Raw genomic sequence first — 17,472 nt, forward strand, 5'->3', positions numbered from 1 at the left:
GGGTGCTGTGCCAATCTCAGATGACAAAGGGCGAAAGGCGGGGTCACACCCTGAACAGATCACCAGTCCATAGTTTTTTAATTTTGTCTAGGAGTTACGGTAATGAGGAGTAAGGATGCCAAATCCTGTCGGTGACGGGATGGTAACAGAAGGGTTAAACATGTTTTTTCTCTATTTATTTATATTTCCTATCATGCGCATGTTTCATTTATTTTTGGACGTAACTTTCAATCACATAGCATGTGCTGAAGCAATCCGTGTGTCAAAATTAGAATTACACACGTGTTGCATGGACATACCATTCCACTGATGCAGCGTCCGCAGATGGTCGTCTTGAACTCACTGTGCAGCTCCTTCACTGCACTGGTCGTGTAGAAGCCCTCGGCCAGCAGGATGATCCCATACAGGAAGAAAAATGAGGCAATGCCATAGATGACATACTGCATCAGCTGTATTCTGTTTGGGAACAAGGCTACACATGAGTTATGCTGCTAAAGCTGCAGTGGGTCAAACTGTGAGCACAAATCATATAGTCTCAGCCTCCAATGTAACACCTGGGGAGGGCCCCACTAAAAATGTATGACATACCACTGTCTGTTTAAGAAATTGCTGCGTGCAATCATTTTTGTTAAGACATCAGTAATCTGGGGCGGCTGATTAATCATCAACAGATGTTATGATTGAGCCTGGAGCCTTCCAACGACGCGAGGAGTGAAGCAAAGACCAAATGTGGAGGCACCAGGTGATGCATGTCTCTAGAAATCATCCAGATCGCCCATGTAGACATTAAACAGTGCACTCCAAGTCTACACCAACATAAAACATTTGTGTATTCCTGTCTCTTGTCAATTCCTCTTTTATTGTCTGGCCTAATGGATGCACTGCCACAAAAAAATGTCCATATTAGGAATGTTCTGAAGGATAAGGTGATTGCGGGAGACACTATCAGCTAAAAATAGCCTATATAAAGTCACCCTCATGAAAAGACTTGAGATTGGACCTCTTTTTATTGTGATGGCTATTTAAAGGCATACTTTCCATTTAGGATTTTATGTAACAGACTTTACTATGATGTTAAAGATACAATAATTTCTTGTAAAAGAGATTTCATTGAGTTTTTATTCCTGGTTAAATAAATGTTATTATAATAACAATAATAATAATAAGGATTAAAAAAAGACATTTTACAGACAAGCCATGTAGTTTGAGGTCACTTACATTTCAGTCAGCATGGCGTGGTCACTGGTGACCTTGGAGAAGTGGGTTTCCAGGATGGTCACAGTGCCAGTGAGAGCCACATGGCCGCATCCACAGAACAAGGCAACTCCCGAAAAGCAGAGGATCGTCGCCACCAGCGACGCGTACGGCACCCCGCCTAAACATTTAATGCAGCACTCAAAGCAACCTGTGCAAAAAAAAAAAAAAGAGAAAAAGCTCTGTCAGTGACGAGTAACTTTCAACGGCGATAAAGTAAATTATATGTCAACATCAGCCCCAAAGTAAATGACCATTTTTCAGTTGCAGGACAGGAGGTGATCTCCAGGATTATCAATTTAATTCTGTGAGCCAATGCACTGGGCAAGACACAAGGTACATTGTGGACATAATTCCACGACTCATCTGGTGTTATTAAAAGTTCTTTTTAACACTCCAAAGGAAACAATGAAGACGGTTCTATATAAGCTATAACCAGCAGAAACAGCGCAGCCTGCTCCGTGCCACTGATTTTCCACAGTGCACACACTCTGCCTTTAATGTTTAATTTGACAATTCATCACTATACCTAAAGGGCATTAATGGCCATCCGGCAGGTCAGCGCAATGGGTGACTGCCAAAGTGTAATGGAAATCAATGGCAACGCACAATGAGGGGATGAAGCGACCCAGATGAGTCCGTCTCACACAGTGTGTTTTTATGCTTTGTGAAATGGAGCTAGTCACCACAGTTCTCTGTCTGTGGCTGCACGGACGCAAACAACCCCAGAGTGCCTCCAATAAAATCCACATGTGTTTGACAGGATGTTGTAGAGTCATTCGGACATCCAGGTCAGGGGCTGTTTACTTTTTATATATCTCTCATGTGCCCCAAATCAGGCCACAACTGAAGTCTTTAAACCTGCTGTAATATATATATCTATATCTATATATATATATATATATATATATATATATATATATATATATATATATATATATATATATATATATATACATACATATCTATATATACATATATATATATATATATATATATATACATATATATATATATATATATATATATATATATATCTATATATATATATATATATATATATATATATATATATATATATATATATATATATATATATATATATATATATATATATATACATATTTGCAGTGTGCAAATGAGCAAAGAGGCATGGATTGCTACCATAAAGTCAAGTTCTTCTCAGCTCTGTGAAGCATTTTAGTTTCTCTAAGCTCATTGCTTTGGTTTCCTGGCCAACAATATCAGTGTTTCTTTCACAGCTCTTATCAGCATTGTTATATTCACCCTTCAAAAATGATACAAAAACACATTCTGTTCCACAGCAAAAGAGACATGTATAATTTGCAATGGTAAAACCTAATCTAATCTCAAATTGAGTGTATATAAGGATTAGAAAACAGATATATCCACTTATTCTTCTTGAATCCAAACCGGTTTCCTACTACAGCTATTTCTTGAATGCAGTACGAAAAGGAATTACATATTGTGCAGCTGCAGACAACACGAGTACATCTTAGGTCGATACCACTTTGTGTTTGTCTTGAAGGGAGGAAAAAAAAAGAAGGTCATAACACTCTTTTCTACTCGCTTCGCTTCCTGTGTGAGACGAGAACCCCGAAAGTTCATCTGTGTTTGTGCTCTTTGCCACGACAAAGGAAATTAAAGCAGATATACTGTGGCTTAGCTAGTACTTTTGCAGTCAGACGCTTTATCCTGACTGTTTGTGTAGTACAGGGAGATAAAAACATTTCTGTCCCATGGTGGGTGAACAAGAGTTGCCATGGCAGCATGTTAACCACAACTCAATGAGTTGTGCCCGCAGCGGAGTCGCTAACTTTGACCGCAGCCCACATTTCTCTGATGAGTATGTTGAGGAGGGTGAGTGGGCCGCTGGGAGCCAAAGCAGGATATTGAGCCCAGCTGCAAAGTAAATACGGTCCATTTAAAGGAAGAGTCACTCTTGTAGTGGATGTCACTGTCTGGTAGCTCTGCTCCGGATGCACGCTACACCCCAGCTATAGGTCAACAAGCTCCTTCAGTAAGAAGCTGTATAGATCTGTCTCCAAAACAAAAGTAGAACATGTCTTGTATTAAATGTGCGCAGAGTGACGACAGATGTACTGCTTTGTGAATTTGTTTAAACCATCTTTCAAAATCTGACACCATGGTCCTGTATATCAGGGTCAATTTTTACTGGATCTAGAAATAAAATAAGTAGATGGATAAAGTCCTAAATGTAATGGGCAATAATAAAAATGTCATGAGTTGCTAACCCACTAACCCTCTTCAGCAGCCCGTCACAAAGGAGGTCAAGCAAACACCGCTGACATTTGCCATGCTTTTCCTTCTTGGTGCAGTTAGAGAGAGAAAAGTGTATTGTTTTAAAGTCATAATGAAGCATCGTCTTCATTAGTGTCCATTCCACGAGAGTTGGCTTGCCTTTGAGGCCACCAGTCCATCCAGACTGAGCACGTTGGTCGGCCATCTCCCTTTCTCCGTGGAGAAGAATTGTGTCACTTATTGGGTGTAAGGCTTAATAATACCATACAGCCAAGCTTGTATTTTCACAGCTGGACTCAGCATTTTGGCAGGTTAGTGTAAGTCTGTTCTGGCAGACTGAAACAACTCTGGCACATGGACGGACCCACTGCCGTGGTTCAACTCTTAGCAACCTCAGCAATACTACGCTATTCACAAAAGAACCTCTGTGCAAAGGTTTAGTCCCAGAATTAGACGCCGGGGGAGAGAGAAACAACATCAAAGCTCAACACCTCTTTTGCACAGTCCTGCGCAAAGTGCCATGGGCACAGCAGTTTGCATTAAAGAGAAGTCTCATTCGGAAAGTAATCATGGGACCTGTGAAATATCTTATTTGTCCACATAAATTAATCTGCTGACTTTAGAGAAGACGGCTGTAGATTTCAGACTCCTGACATCAACTTTGTTTTTTTTATCTTTTTCTTGGAGTGGAGGTGGGGCTTATGTTTTTGGATTAAATTTCAAAAGTCCAAAGACCTGCAGATTTGGGGATTAGGCAAACTGGACACTCTAACTTGACCGTAGGTGTGAGTGTGGATGGTTGTTTGTCTCTATGTGGTCCCGTGATGGACTGGCGACCTGTCCAGGGTGCACCCTGCCTTTCACACTTTGTCAGCTGGCACCGGCCAGATGATAAAGTGGTAGAAGACGGATGGATGGGAACATAATTTACAAAATGGACTTCATGTGCTATTAAGGAAAACACAACAACACCAGGGATGAGAGTGATTAACTCCTCAGGAAATCGTTTACTGATGTTACAAATCCAGCGAGAACTGGAGTCATTTTCCCATAGACTTCCATTCAAACTGACTTCTCTATGCAACCAGCTACATTGCATACATTACATTGATAATGGTGTTAATATTTCCGTTTAGCACCATGCCAGAATAAGTGTCATAGTGCTATAGTTTGAGCAGGATGATGAACTCCGCAATTAGGGGGTGTTTTCTCTGAGCATCCTGCGTGGGCTTAGTACAGGAGTACAGGATATTGCAGTGTAAGCCTTATTATAAAGTATCCTCCTCCACAGGCAATAACAGCAGGAGGAGCTGGTGACTCAAACAACAGGCTTGTGCTCAATGGATCTTTGCTGGCTTGCTCAGAGCAGAGCACCGTAAATGAAAAGCATGCTTTTCCCTCTGATGACTTTCACATGCTCCCCGACTACAGACGTGGTGAGACCTCCAGTCACCTCAAGACTTCAACCTCACACTGCAACAGAACACAACGAGAGACACAATAAGGAGAACAGCTTGAAAAAGAGCTTGAAGGAGAGTCACGGGGACAACTTTGTGACATCAGAATCACGAGGGGAGAGGAAGAGAAAGCTGCTTGTGTGAGGAAGAGTGAGTGTGTCTGCATGTGGGGTATTGTGTGAGACAGAGATATTTAAAAAGAGAGAGAGACAGAGTCCAAGAAGTCCTGATACAAAGAGCCACTGTGTGCAGCCCGAGACTGTCCATCACACTGGACTTTCAGGGGCCATTCAGAATTGCAGTGAACCACAGTCCCGCTCTTCCGGCTAGCAGGCTGGAGGCCCAGGACAAGCCCACTGCTGAGCTCCATTCTGTGTGCTGCATACAACTTGGCCACAGTGCATCAGAGCAGCCACTTCACACTCCAGGAGGAGGCTGTTAAGCAAATCAGCCAGTGTGTGAATAAGATGGTTCTGCAAGACCAACATGTGTAACAGGTAAGCAAGCTGCAGGCAGACAGACAGACAGACAGACAGACAGACAAGTGACCACAACATCTAATCACTGTGCTTGACAAAGCATTATTAGTGAGCTGATACGAAATATCATCACTGCTCCAATACTGGCCATAATTACAATAAACAACGGCAACATTCTGTAAAATAAAGGTAATGTGAACAAGACATGAGTGAGGGCTGCACATGTTAAGAGTGCACATGTTAAGCCACTTAGCTGTTGCTAAGTGGCTTAAGGACGGTAAGAAAAGATTATATTGGACTGACATTGGTATCTGTAGATACTCATGGTTGTGACATCGGTATTGTATTGTATTGTAAAACTGGAATCAAGCCATCTCTAACAGACAACTAAGTCCAAGAAGAGTTTACCGTTTACTGGGTTTCAGTTCTTCTAGTATTTCTTTAGTTACTTTGGAGTTTTTTATCACTTTGTTTAATAACCAGCAGCACACACAGCCAAAGACAGTGGAGTGAGACAGGAAGGTGAAATGACAAATGTCCCCCATCTGGATGTTAGTCAGGAAGGTTAGAGTTCATGTTTGGGCCATTGACCCACAGGGCAACCTGAATGTTTCATGTTTTGACTACTTTAGAAAATTAGCACACATAAAGTTTTTACACACATACAAGTACAATGTCTACTAGCCCCTGTACTACTGAATTATTACAGTGATTGACATACTGTTTATTTTAGTGTATGTTGTGCTTGTACAGTCATTTTTCAAACACAGTACTAAAAACCTCCTGCAGCTGACCCTGCTCCATCACCCCATCCTTCCACAACAGCCATCAGGATGTGATTAGGGAACATCATCACTACAAAGCTGAAATCCTGCAGCAGCTGAAAACAGCAGTGTAAAGTCGAAGCATGTCTGTGTTCTCTCTTTAATTAAAAAAAAAAAAAGGGAAAAAAACCTAATTTGATGTCCACACCGACGCGAGCACGCGCAGGAATGTATACGACGTATGCATTTCGTATCCAGACAAACCCCAAACACACACATGGACGCACACAATTTGAGGTTCTGTTCCATCTCACCCATGAGCCCCCAACAGCAAGCTCACTTCCACCTCCATTTAAACTGGCATGCAGTTTTAATCTAACATCGAGCCTCATTGGTCACAGATGTGTATGTTTACAACAAATGTTAAGTATTGTTGTTTGCTTGCTCCATTGGGGCGCACTGCCAAAACACCATTTATGAGAAACAGTCTCATTTTCCACCCTCTACACACTCTGAGAGGAACACAACTTTAAAATGCTATAATGGCTATAATGGCCACCCCCGAGGGACGAGATACATCCGAGCCTGCAAATCTGTCAAAAGTGGTCCCATTGTTTACGTATTCAGCATCGGAAACTTACTCGGCTAATAGCCGTCGACTGCCGCTCCCAGACAGCTGCATGTGAAAGAAGCTGAGAGAGACGTGTAACGATGAAGACCGACAGTGAGAAAGATGCTATGACAGCCGTAACAGCTGATATTTAATGCTCAGTAGAGGAGTATTGAATGAGAAGTTCCAACCTTTAATTTCCAAGGTTGGGACCCCAACAATGGCCTGATCATTTACAGCACCAGCCATATAGTTATGTTATTGGTTGGAGTTAGAGTCTGGGTGGGGACCTTTCATCAACCCACTTCCCCTCATTTTTGATCCCACATTTCATGCCTACTCTCAAATAAAACCACATCATTGCCAGTAATTAGGAAGTTATGTAGCAAACAGAATTACAACACAATTAGCAGAGGTAATTAAACCTAATTAAACGCGACAAAAGTCTGTAGTGGGGGAAAATAAGACAATGCTTTAGCGTTACAGAAAATGACACACAAAAAAACTCGACAAAATAAAATAGATTTGGAGGATTATTACAAAAACAAAAATACTAAACAGAACAAATAGCCAATTCCAACTCCTTAAATGTGAGGATTACTGCTGTTCAAAGATGACAACCCTTTAAAACTGTAGATGAGCAAAACATAAAAACTCCGGCTGATTTCTACAAGAAGGGGTGAGCAAGTTAATGACACTCTGGCTTTCGTGTACACAGCCCTCATGGCCGTCTATTTGTGAGACTGGTAAACGTCTGCTTCATTTATCTTTGTCCTTGCCAGCGCCCCATCCACCTCATTAATCATCGGTCCGCCCCGAGCGCACAACTCAGAAGCACCCTGAGGTTTGATTGATCTGCGGCTGATCCTGCAACAGGCTTATTGTCCTTAAAAGTGACAGTAGTGCGATGACGGCCAGCGGCAACACAGCGTCCCTCCTGCGGGAGTGAGGTCTGCTCAGAACATCACACAGAAAGACTTCGACTAATTAGACCATATAAAAAAGCACAAATGCAATACAAGCAGAGCACATGATCCCTGACACCGACAGCTGTCTTGCGGAGGCAGTGATGCACCATGTTTAAAATGATGTTTCACTTTGGCGCCTCCAGACTTGAACACAAGGACCTGGCCACTGATATTAGAAAAAAACCAATGCTGAGAAAAATCTACCAAACAATTGTGTTGAGTGAAACCAAGCAAGCAGTCAGGGGAAGGTTAAAGCCCCAGTAAACACAGCAGTGAAAAGAACTGCACTGGCTCTTTGTGAGTGCTCATTGGTACCTCTTTTGTCCTGCCACTGGTCTTGGTTTTCCTCTGATGGAGTTTCCATGGTTGTTTTTCTCCCATCCAGCAAAAATGCTTTCTTGCAGCAAAGTCTCTCTTCCTATCTCTCCCTTACTCTCCCCTCTACTGCTTCCTCCCTCCCTCTCTCTCTCTCTCGCTCTCTCATGCTCTCCTCCACATTTACACTTCCCATCGCATCCTGCCTCACGAAGGCACCGCTCCACTGTAAATCACACTTCCTGGATGCAGGGTTTTCTTCAGAAGAGGCTTATATGCGTGTCCGTTAATCTACCAAATTAAATGTTTGAAGTTGCTGTATTGGAATTCATCTTGACTCAAATAAATGTGCACGTTTTTCTATCAATGTGAAGAAAGTGGATTGTGGACAGGAGAGTCGTGAATCCTACTTTAAAAACAACACTTATGGCGTATAGGAACACAATTAAGTGTGTGTGTGTGTGTATGTTGACCATGGCTGAGTCCTTCATCTTTTGATTTGCACCATATGGCCTCTGCTCCTTCAGCATACATTAGCAAACTTTGACCGCTGTCTTTCCTCCATCTGGTGGCTTTTAACGCACACATAGAACGACACAGGAAGAGGAGAGGGAGGCAGATCAACATTTCCTAAACAGGGGGAAAATGGATGTGTGTCCTCTGGGCTGACGTAAACAACAGAGGAAATATGTACGAATGAACGAGAGAGATCCAGGGAGGATGTGAAGGGGAGACACGCGATGAAATTTGAGACGGGTGAAGGAGTTGATAACAAGTGGAAGAACGAGAGAGAGAGAGAGAGAGAGAGAGAGAGAGAGAGTACAACAAAAACAAAGAGGATGATGTAGTGAGAAACTATTTGTTCAGTATAACAGAGACTTGGGGGAGATGGATGGCAAGCGATGGCCGGAGGAACAGACAGCGAGAGGGAGATGAGGACGAAAATCTTGGCTGAGTTTGTTTGGCAACAGCAGGCTGAGGAGCCTCAGGGGCATGCTAATGAGAGGACGGCCTTTCAGTGGTGAAGTGAGGGGGGTGGGGGGCGGTTGCTGGAGTGGCGATGAAGAGGGGGCTTCTCACGGATACCAGACCTCAGAGAGGAGCGGGATCAGCAGGGGAGGGGGAGCCTTAGGGGTCAGGGAAGTGAACTTAGCGGGGATCCCACAACAACAAATGCTGCACTCATCTGAAAGCGTTTTCACCGCCAGGCCCGTAAAACACCGGGCGAACTGACATCACCCTCGTGAAAATGTGCGAAACAGAGCCGCGACACTGAGGAAGAGATAGCTCTTTGAACACTTCGCATGAGAGAAATGCAGCAGAGTCAGAGGAAGCTGTGCTTGCGATGAGAGGCTTTAACACTAAATGCAGCACAATCAAGGAAGTCCAAGTAACTGTGTGTGTGTGTGTGTGTGTGTAAAGACTATGTAGTGATACATGAGTGTATATGGACAGAAAAAGATGTTTGACCAGAAGCAAACACAAGCATCTGGGGGCCCTTAGCCCTCCTCTATAAAACGCAAAAGAGGGAAAGAATTACAGAGATTTAAGCTGTTTACATTTGAACTGTTACTTCAGTACAATATGGCATCATGGACAACACATGGAATGTGGAGAATCCTTGTCTCTCTCTGCATCTACGACTCTACACTGACTATGTTTTATGTATCAGGCGTCATAAAAACAGCTTCAGCATGAAATCAGAGTAAAAGTCTCCAGGCCGCTCAGTTACTTTTGTCTTTTTTTTTAGATAACTACACATGGTAGAAGTCACAAGCGTTCTATTTGGAGTTTTGTGAGAAACATTGTGCATCAGGCATGGTCAGATCCTTTCAGACAACTGTAGAAAAAAAAAACCGGGATCTCTCCCCAAAGGCAAACCATGAACACAATTTAATTTGTGATGCCAAAAAGTACAGTATTTATATCCTTCACCTTAACCTCAACATGTGTTTCACATAAAGACACGCAAGGAAAGCCCAGCGAGACAAAGGCATACGTAAACAAAACAATCTGACCGCAGTATAAATACGATCTTAGTTAAAGAATTAGCAATATGAAAGGATGCGTGTGAAGATGTCAATGTGACAAATGGTCATGCTAATGCAAGTAGCACCTGTTTGATTCTATACAGAAGCAAACAGTTCTCAAACATAGAGAAGAAGCTTAAGCTTTGGTGTTATTATTATTCTGTCACTGTTTGTCTTTGGTAACATTGGTCACATGATTCGTATTCTGCATCTGTGACCAGGTCCACTCAGCATTGTTTAAAGTCATTTGACGCTGGTTTGAATGTGACAGAGTTCATATTAGTAAGTGATGCACTACAGTGTGGACTTACAGTAGCTGTATATTATTGATTAAATGATGTGATAGGCTTACAAATAATTAATAAGATGCTACTGATGCTGCACAATTCAGATGTCAGCATTTACAGTTCAGTTGTTGTTGACTTTTAAACATCTGACTGTTTTGTGACGTAATGGGTGTGACTTTGTCCACGTGACCATATTTCACATCGTGTATATATATAGTTCTTTAGTAGTCATTTGACTGATTGTGATGCAAATTTAATGACAGGCATAATATGTGAAGCAGTACGAGATGAATGAAAAGACAGACATGTTAAGAAGAGATGTTGTGAAGAGAAAGGGCCTAATTAGACTGCGACACCACCATGCCAGTGTCACCAACACTGTGACAAGCTAAGAGTGGCTGTGGGAATAACCATGTGAAAGTAGGAGGAAAGGCCCGAGCGCTGCTTTCTCAGCTACAGTGCGAGACAGCGCCACGCCCCTACTTGAGGACACAATCTGAATGATGATGAAGCTCATACAAATGGAGACGGGGGGCTTCATTGTGGGTCAACCCATTTGTACGGAGAGACTTGGGGCCTTGAGGGCTCCTCAGTGTTCAGTCACCCGTGAGGACCTGCGCACAGCTTGGCTCACACTGAGGAGGGTTTTCTCAGGGAGTTCAGTCTGTGTCCAGACGTAAGCACCACTTGAAACACTGACATCAGTCTGGGAACGCGGGCTCACTACACCGGAGGAGAATTGAGAGCTTAAAGACGTGTGTGGAGTGGCCCATGCGAGGTATGAGTATGTGTAAAAGAGAGGAAAATAGATAATCAAAATAATCTCAGAATATTTTTGCTGCAATTGTATAACATGCCACAACATTCCCTTTACTGTTTTTAACTTTAACTTGCAGTCAACATCGTTCCAGGGGAGTGTGGTGGCACCACTGACCTAAATTTGAGTGCAGGCCCTCTGTAGGTCAATGTATGTTCTCATGTTTAGAGTGCTTAAATTTGGTCATTGATTAGTCTACTAAAGCACAGCACTACAAAGCCATTACACAGATCCATTCATTTGTTTGCTGACCCACTTTCCTCTGCTGTGGGTCTACAGCAGAACAAGAGCTTTACCAAATCTATGTACGACTTATGCCGAATAACGTATGCATCATATCATCCTATGAGTTCAACACATTGGTAAATAAATCCTTGGTGTGCAATGAAAATATTAATACGCTTAATGTCAATCATTCACTGTGGCAAGACATGTGACAGTAAGAGAGGAAAACCACAGTGGGCCATAATGAGCCTTATGGTTCCCTGTTGGCTCTGTCACAAAGCTGTAAATAAGGAAAATATGGCTAGAAGGAAAGAGCCAAACGGCGGCGTAGTGGTTAGCACTGTTGCCTTAAGACCCGCGTCGACGACCCAGTCGGAAAAAAGATGTGTGTGGGTTTTCGCCGGCTACTCTGGTTTCCTCCCACAGTCCAAGAACATTCAAGAAAAATCAGCGAGCTTGTTTTAAAAAAACAAGGAATAATCGGTTATCAAAAGTTTGTGATTATAAACTGATATTGCCTTCTGTGCCTTTGTGATGTGTCAGCTAATGTTAAAATAATTGTCAGTTATGCTCAAACATGTGATTTATTAAACATCTTTGAGCACTAAAATCTCTAACTAAACTAAAACTCATTATTGAGTGCAACTGAACTGAAGAAATTCTTTTTTCATGTGTGCAGTTCCCCAGAGAGGATAGACTTATAGTTGATTGAGTCAGCTGAGAGAATCAAATCATCAAACCCCAACCCCAGTATCTGGTGCATCACATTGCTCTTCCTGTTGGAGAACTTTACCACAAGAGGAAAAGACCCTCACGTACACATTCTTCTTGCAGCGCATGGTGGAAATCCAACCTCTCTTCAATTTCAACCATTATTAACGGAGACATACTTTGTTTCTTGGCAGTTCTTGCACAATATCATTTCCACGTAGATTTCTTTTTGTGTCTGCCTCCACTGTAATTATAAGTGTTTGCCCGAACAACACCGAGCGTATCCGACTCAGCACTTCTCTAATTGCGTGTCTGTGTTAGTAACGTGTCAGGTCTGGAAACAGCGCGACACTCACTTAGCGATGCTGGCAGCCATGTTTTTCCCTCTAGAAATGACTTCACGTCCCTGACTCTCTGGCACCTCCACAGCCACTGTGGTTTTGGCGTCGGTGTGTTGAAGGGAGAGCGAGAGCCACAGATGCTTCATATTACCGTGGCTCCTTTGCTTATAGTAAGTTGGAAACAGCCACAATGGTTTGGCTGCGCAGAACACCGTCGCTTGGAACGAGTCTCAGAAATTTCAACTTGGAGTCAATAAATAAAATCACTGCCAGGTAAACTGAAACTGAAACGTGCAAAAAGAGTTGTGCAGAAGAGTTGTGCAGACAAAGGGAGGGAGACAGAAGTCTTTCTTTATATTTTGTAACCCCACATTCAGGCTATGAACTTCTGCCATTTTACAAAGAAGTAACTTTTCTTCTTTTTTTTTTGCATAATAGTGGTTTTGTTTTGGTCTTCAAAAAATATTCTAATGATGCCGCTGGTCTGCTTTTGCTGTCATTGTGATCATCAGGCAGGTAGAGCAAACAAACACCTCCATTATAACTCAATTATCCAGTTAGAATAATGCTACATAATAACCTCATTTCTACTGTGATAACACTTGGCCAAGAATAATGAAAATACCCATAAATGGGCGCCTGTGGAAAAAAAAAAGAGGGCTATAGAAATACACTTAGTGGTGTTATTTAATCCAGGAAAGAAAAACACACATTAAAGGTCCAGTGTGTAACATTTAGGGGGGGCTTATTGGCAGGAATCGAATATACTACCCTGTGTGTAAGTTTGTTTTATTAACTCTATGATCGCTTCATAGGCCTGGACATACTCTCATTAACCACGACCACGATCACACAATAGTTGTCGGACATGGGAAAATAATGACGTCATTCTTTTCTCGCTTGAAGCCTTTTTATATGTGCTTTGGACAAGGGGCCTTGCTTTACTGGGGCCACCATATTGGTACAGCAGCCCAAACGGACATGCAGTTTGCATTTGTTTTGTATGCAACACAAACAGAGAGTAACATAATTCAGGTGCATAACCCAACAAAGAAGAACCAGGAACCAGCAGAGAGAAACAAGGACAGTGGAACAGAGGAGTGAGTTGTGAAAGTGTTTAAATCCTCTCTGGTATGCAAAGGCCACCATAGTAACCTGAGAGAGGGAAGGGTGAGGAGTCCTTTAGTTGCACTCTGCATTCTCACCATTAGATGTCAGTATTTCTTACACACTGGACCTTTGAGGCTGGTCACGAATGTCTGTGATTCATAAAACTTGAAATAAGCAGTTAAAACAACACAAACAGCAAGTGTACGCTACATGTAAATATAGTCATAGTTCCTCTAATTGGATTAGTATACGTTTATGTCTCTTTATCTCAACCCATTAACAGCGCACGACTTGCCTTAATCCTTTAAATACAAAACCAAACCATCTACATAAGCATTTGCTATATTTAGCTGCACACAACAAAGACAACTGAGTTGTCTCTTATGTGTTAAATGACAAGGCAGCAGTGCGTTTGTTTGTTTCGTCTTATACTGTAACAATTAAATTGAAATGTTATGGAAATGAGGCTGTTAGGGTTCATTATTACGCTAATAATAATGTTAAACCTGAAAGAGCTGGTACAAAGAAATGGAAATGATCTTTTGAAATAGAGGGAATTTTTAGAACGCTGCATTGTGAAACAAATGCAATTTAATGCTATATTTATGAGGGGAACATGTGGAATGGAAAGTTGCGTCGGGAGGCAGATAAAGAAAGTGAAAACATCTGATTTTTTTACATCTGCTGTCACACACTTTGTTCCTCTTGCACGGACCTCCACAAATCACATTTTCTGACTCTCACACTACAGCTGCTGCAATGGTGAGGAGGAGGAGGAGGAGGAGGAGGAGGGATTGAAACAGTCTTTCACAGCCTACTTGTTGCACAGAGCATAGGCATGTGAACACACTCACTCGCGCTCTCACACACACACACACACACACACACAATAGAGTCATAATGAAGCACAGCGACATGGAGACAGCAGACGAGACTCTCCAGCTAATCTTGGGGTTACTTCCCATGAACAGCTCGCCACCCTCCCCCGTGTCTCCCCCAGCTGCTGGGATCGCTTTCTCTGTGTTGCCCCCGCCAGTCCTATTGTTCTCTGCCTCACACAGCTAACCTCTCACCTCTGACCCCAAAATCTAACCATTTCAAACCCTCCAGCACTTTTTCCTTCATTAGTCCCAGTCGGTGATACTCTTCCAGACCGGTCAGTCAGTCTGTCTGTCTGTCCGACCCCACTGTGTCAGGATTCACTGCTGACACTATGACAACAGAGAAGCCAACACACAGATCATCTTAATGCTTCTACATGGGGCTGCTGCCTGTGCCTCAAAGCCATGTGTCCTGGGGCTGGATCCTGGAAGGACAGCGTTGTTTGTAACCTGAACCTGACACTTTCATCCCTACAAAAATTCTATTAGAGTCAAACCATCGTCAAATGAGTTCATAGGATGCTGACCAGCTCCACACGACTCTCTCCGGGTTTCTCAGTATAGACGTATTTATGCTGGTAAAGCAATACAGGTGCAACAGTATGATTGAAAACACAAAGAATGGAAACGTTTCAGATGTTAATTCTAAGTCATTCTAAGTGCTTCCTGTCCCCGCCCACTCCTGCACTATAAACACAAGCGCTGCCTCAGTCAGGTCTGAGAGTATTGCTTGACATAGGCCATTTTCAGATGAAGGACACAGCACACAAATAACGATGCATTAACATTAACAAATCTCACACTGCAGCTTTAAGTGGTAACAAGTAAGCAAATACAGTACATGACAAGAGGCTATTCTCTTTCTCGTGGGTTGGTATACTGTATATTCTAACCTGTGCGACCTCTGCAAAAATAGGTCAATCCATTACATTATTACTTTAAGCCCTTAAGAGTGGTCCACCAACAGCAGACTGCGTAATGTCCTCTTGTCCATCACCCTGGACATTTTACAGCATGTACTGTGCAAAGTGGAAACTGTAATCTCAAGTGATGCCGCTTTTCCACCGTTCTCAGTGTCTAAATATTTACTCTTTCTTTAAACTTTCCAGAAACTGTCCACGGGATTGGGAACTTTAGTTTGGGAACTTGGGAAATAATTCAAATTGGAAACTTTCCATGGGACTTTATAGGAATTAATGGGAATTTTTGCAACACTACACACACACTGAAAACAAAACTCACTGAGAAGCTCTAATCATGTACAAAAGGACCCCATTGATTAGGATATAAATACTGCATGAAACTCCCCTTTCACCCACAGAAATGTGTTGACACATTCAGATCCATTTGACCCCTGACAGCGTTAAAGAAACATCAATGACATCATACCTTAAATGTATTTATTTGAAATGATAAAAAGCTACATGCACTGCAACAGCAAGCAAATGGCAATGTACGGAAACTGAGGACTGCCTTAAAATGTAAACTTGAACCTTCTACACACACTTTCTTATACACGCCCTCTCTCTAAACACACACATTTGTAGTGTGTAGTGCTCCGTATGTTCCAGATGCTCGACGGTCACAGTATCACTTCTATACGTTCAGCTGTGGCCCCTCTATTGTTACAATAGCATTTTCCCATAGTGTGGAGGTCAAGAGCTAAGATGACTTATGAGAACACTCAGCGGTGGAGCTGTAGTAGTATTATTACAGCTCACTGATCTCTCTTGTGGTATATGTGTGGTTATACACTGTCATGGTGTCAAGCTGTTTTGCAGACATAAACATCTAAGATTTCCTATCCTCCCGAGTGTGTCTTTGCTGTTTCTCTTAAAAAGTTCCCTAAAAAACATGTGCAAATGGTAAAAGCATCACACTATTAAATAATGATTCACTTTTGTGGGTTTAGGGTATTACATGTAAAACGAATGCAGTTTCTCTTTAATTCCTGCTTTCAGCTTTTTAGTAAAAATTGAAATCTGTCTTCTTAAATCCCTCCAAACAGCCGCCTGTCTTTGAAGCCCTAACACTCTCATTCTCAGCCATGGGGTTCAGCTGTCACTTTATAAAAGCTCAGCCATTGCAGATTTTCATCTGCTTGGCAGAAGCGCCTCTTCCTTTCCTATCAGGCTCTTCTCTGGAGGATAATACACCAAGAATGAAAACTGTCACTTGGAAAATGGTTCTGCTTTGGCCGGAAAATGATTCATAGCAGGAGAGAAAACTGTCTCCCAGTGGCCTCTAACTCCGGTTTCACTGTGTCACATGCGGCACCGCGAAGCAACGCGAACAAACAAAAACAACAGTCATGTGCATCTTCCTCATCTGAGATACAAGCGACAAAACAAGCCGTGATGAAATCGACACAAGCTTTGTCGTGCGGCGGTATTATCGCACAGAAATCATAGAAATCGAGCGGAATTTTAGAAAAGTCAAGGGTTACATGACTATTCATGGAAATTCCTGCTTAATTGATCCCAAGCGTAGCATTTGGCTGCATGCAAATGGCTTCTGGCACAGTTCTTCATATGGTGAACATTTCTCATTGGTCTGCTGGGGTACCCCACATGCTTTTGTCTTACGGTTGTTTAGCAGCTGCGTAAAAGCGCTGAGGACAAAGACCTATCTGTGGAGGGTTGAATACATTCCGTTGGGCACACGGCCAAACGCTCAATCCTCCAGACTCTCACAGTTGAAAAGCAGACTAATGCATTCTGATTTCACTCCTCACAGATAATCTTAGAGGGGAATTAGCTGGGGTCCCTTTAATTTCTTCTCACTTCTCCTCCTACTTCTTCTTTCATAGCTAAAGTGTTTGTCAGCCATTTCCACTGGTACACATGCATATCTGTTTACTTAGAGTCAGTTGTGGACATTTGTTGGTCTGGAATCTGGATTTAGCTTTCTTGATAAGTTTCTGACATAAGATGTGACAGC

At 42.4% G+C, this 17,472-nt stretch overlaps 1 protein-coding gene across 3 annotated transcripts in view; it reads right to left on the reverse strand.

Moving 5' to 3' along the window:
* Window positions 1–17,472, reverse strand: part of gpm6bb (glycoprotein M6Bb) — a 28,449-nt gene that overhangs the window by 4,130 nt on the left and 6,847 nt on the right. The window contains exons 1-3 of one of the 3 annotated variants that reach the window (XM_044052346.1): window positions 8,131–8,243; window positions 1,219–1,405; window positions 300–456 (exon numbers count right to left, since the gene is read on the reverse strand). In XM_044052346.1, the coding sequence (XP_043908281.1) occupies window positions 300–456; window positions 1,219–1,405; window positions 8,131–8,179 (393 nt within the window). In that variant the 5' untranslated portion in view covers window positions 8,180–8,243. Of the gene's footprint in view, window positions 1–299; window positions 457–1,218; window positions 1,406–8,130; window positions 8,244–17,472 lie in introns of those variants that run through there. The other 2 variants (XM_044052355.1, XM_044052364.1) reach the window with 2 other exon arrangements.

The sequence above is a fragment of the Solea senegalensis genome, linkage group LG2 (genome assembly GCF_019176455.1).
Source record: "Solea senegalensis isolate Sse05_10M linkage group LG2, IFAPA_SoseM_1, whole genome shotgun sequence".
NCBI classification, from domain to species: domain Eukaryota; kingdom Metazoa; phylum Chordata; class Actinopteri; order Pleuronectiformes; family Soleidae; genus Solea; species Solea senegalensis.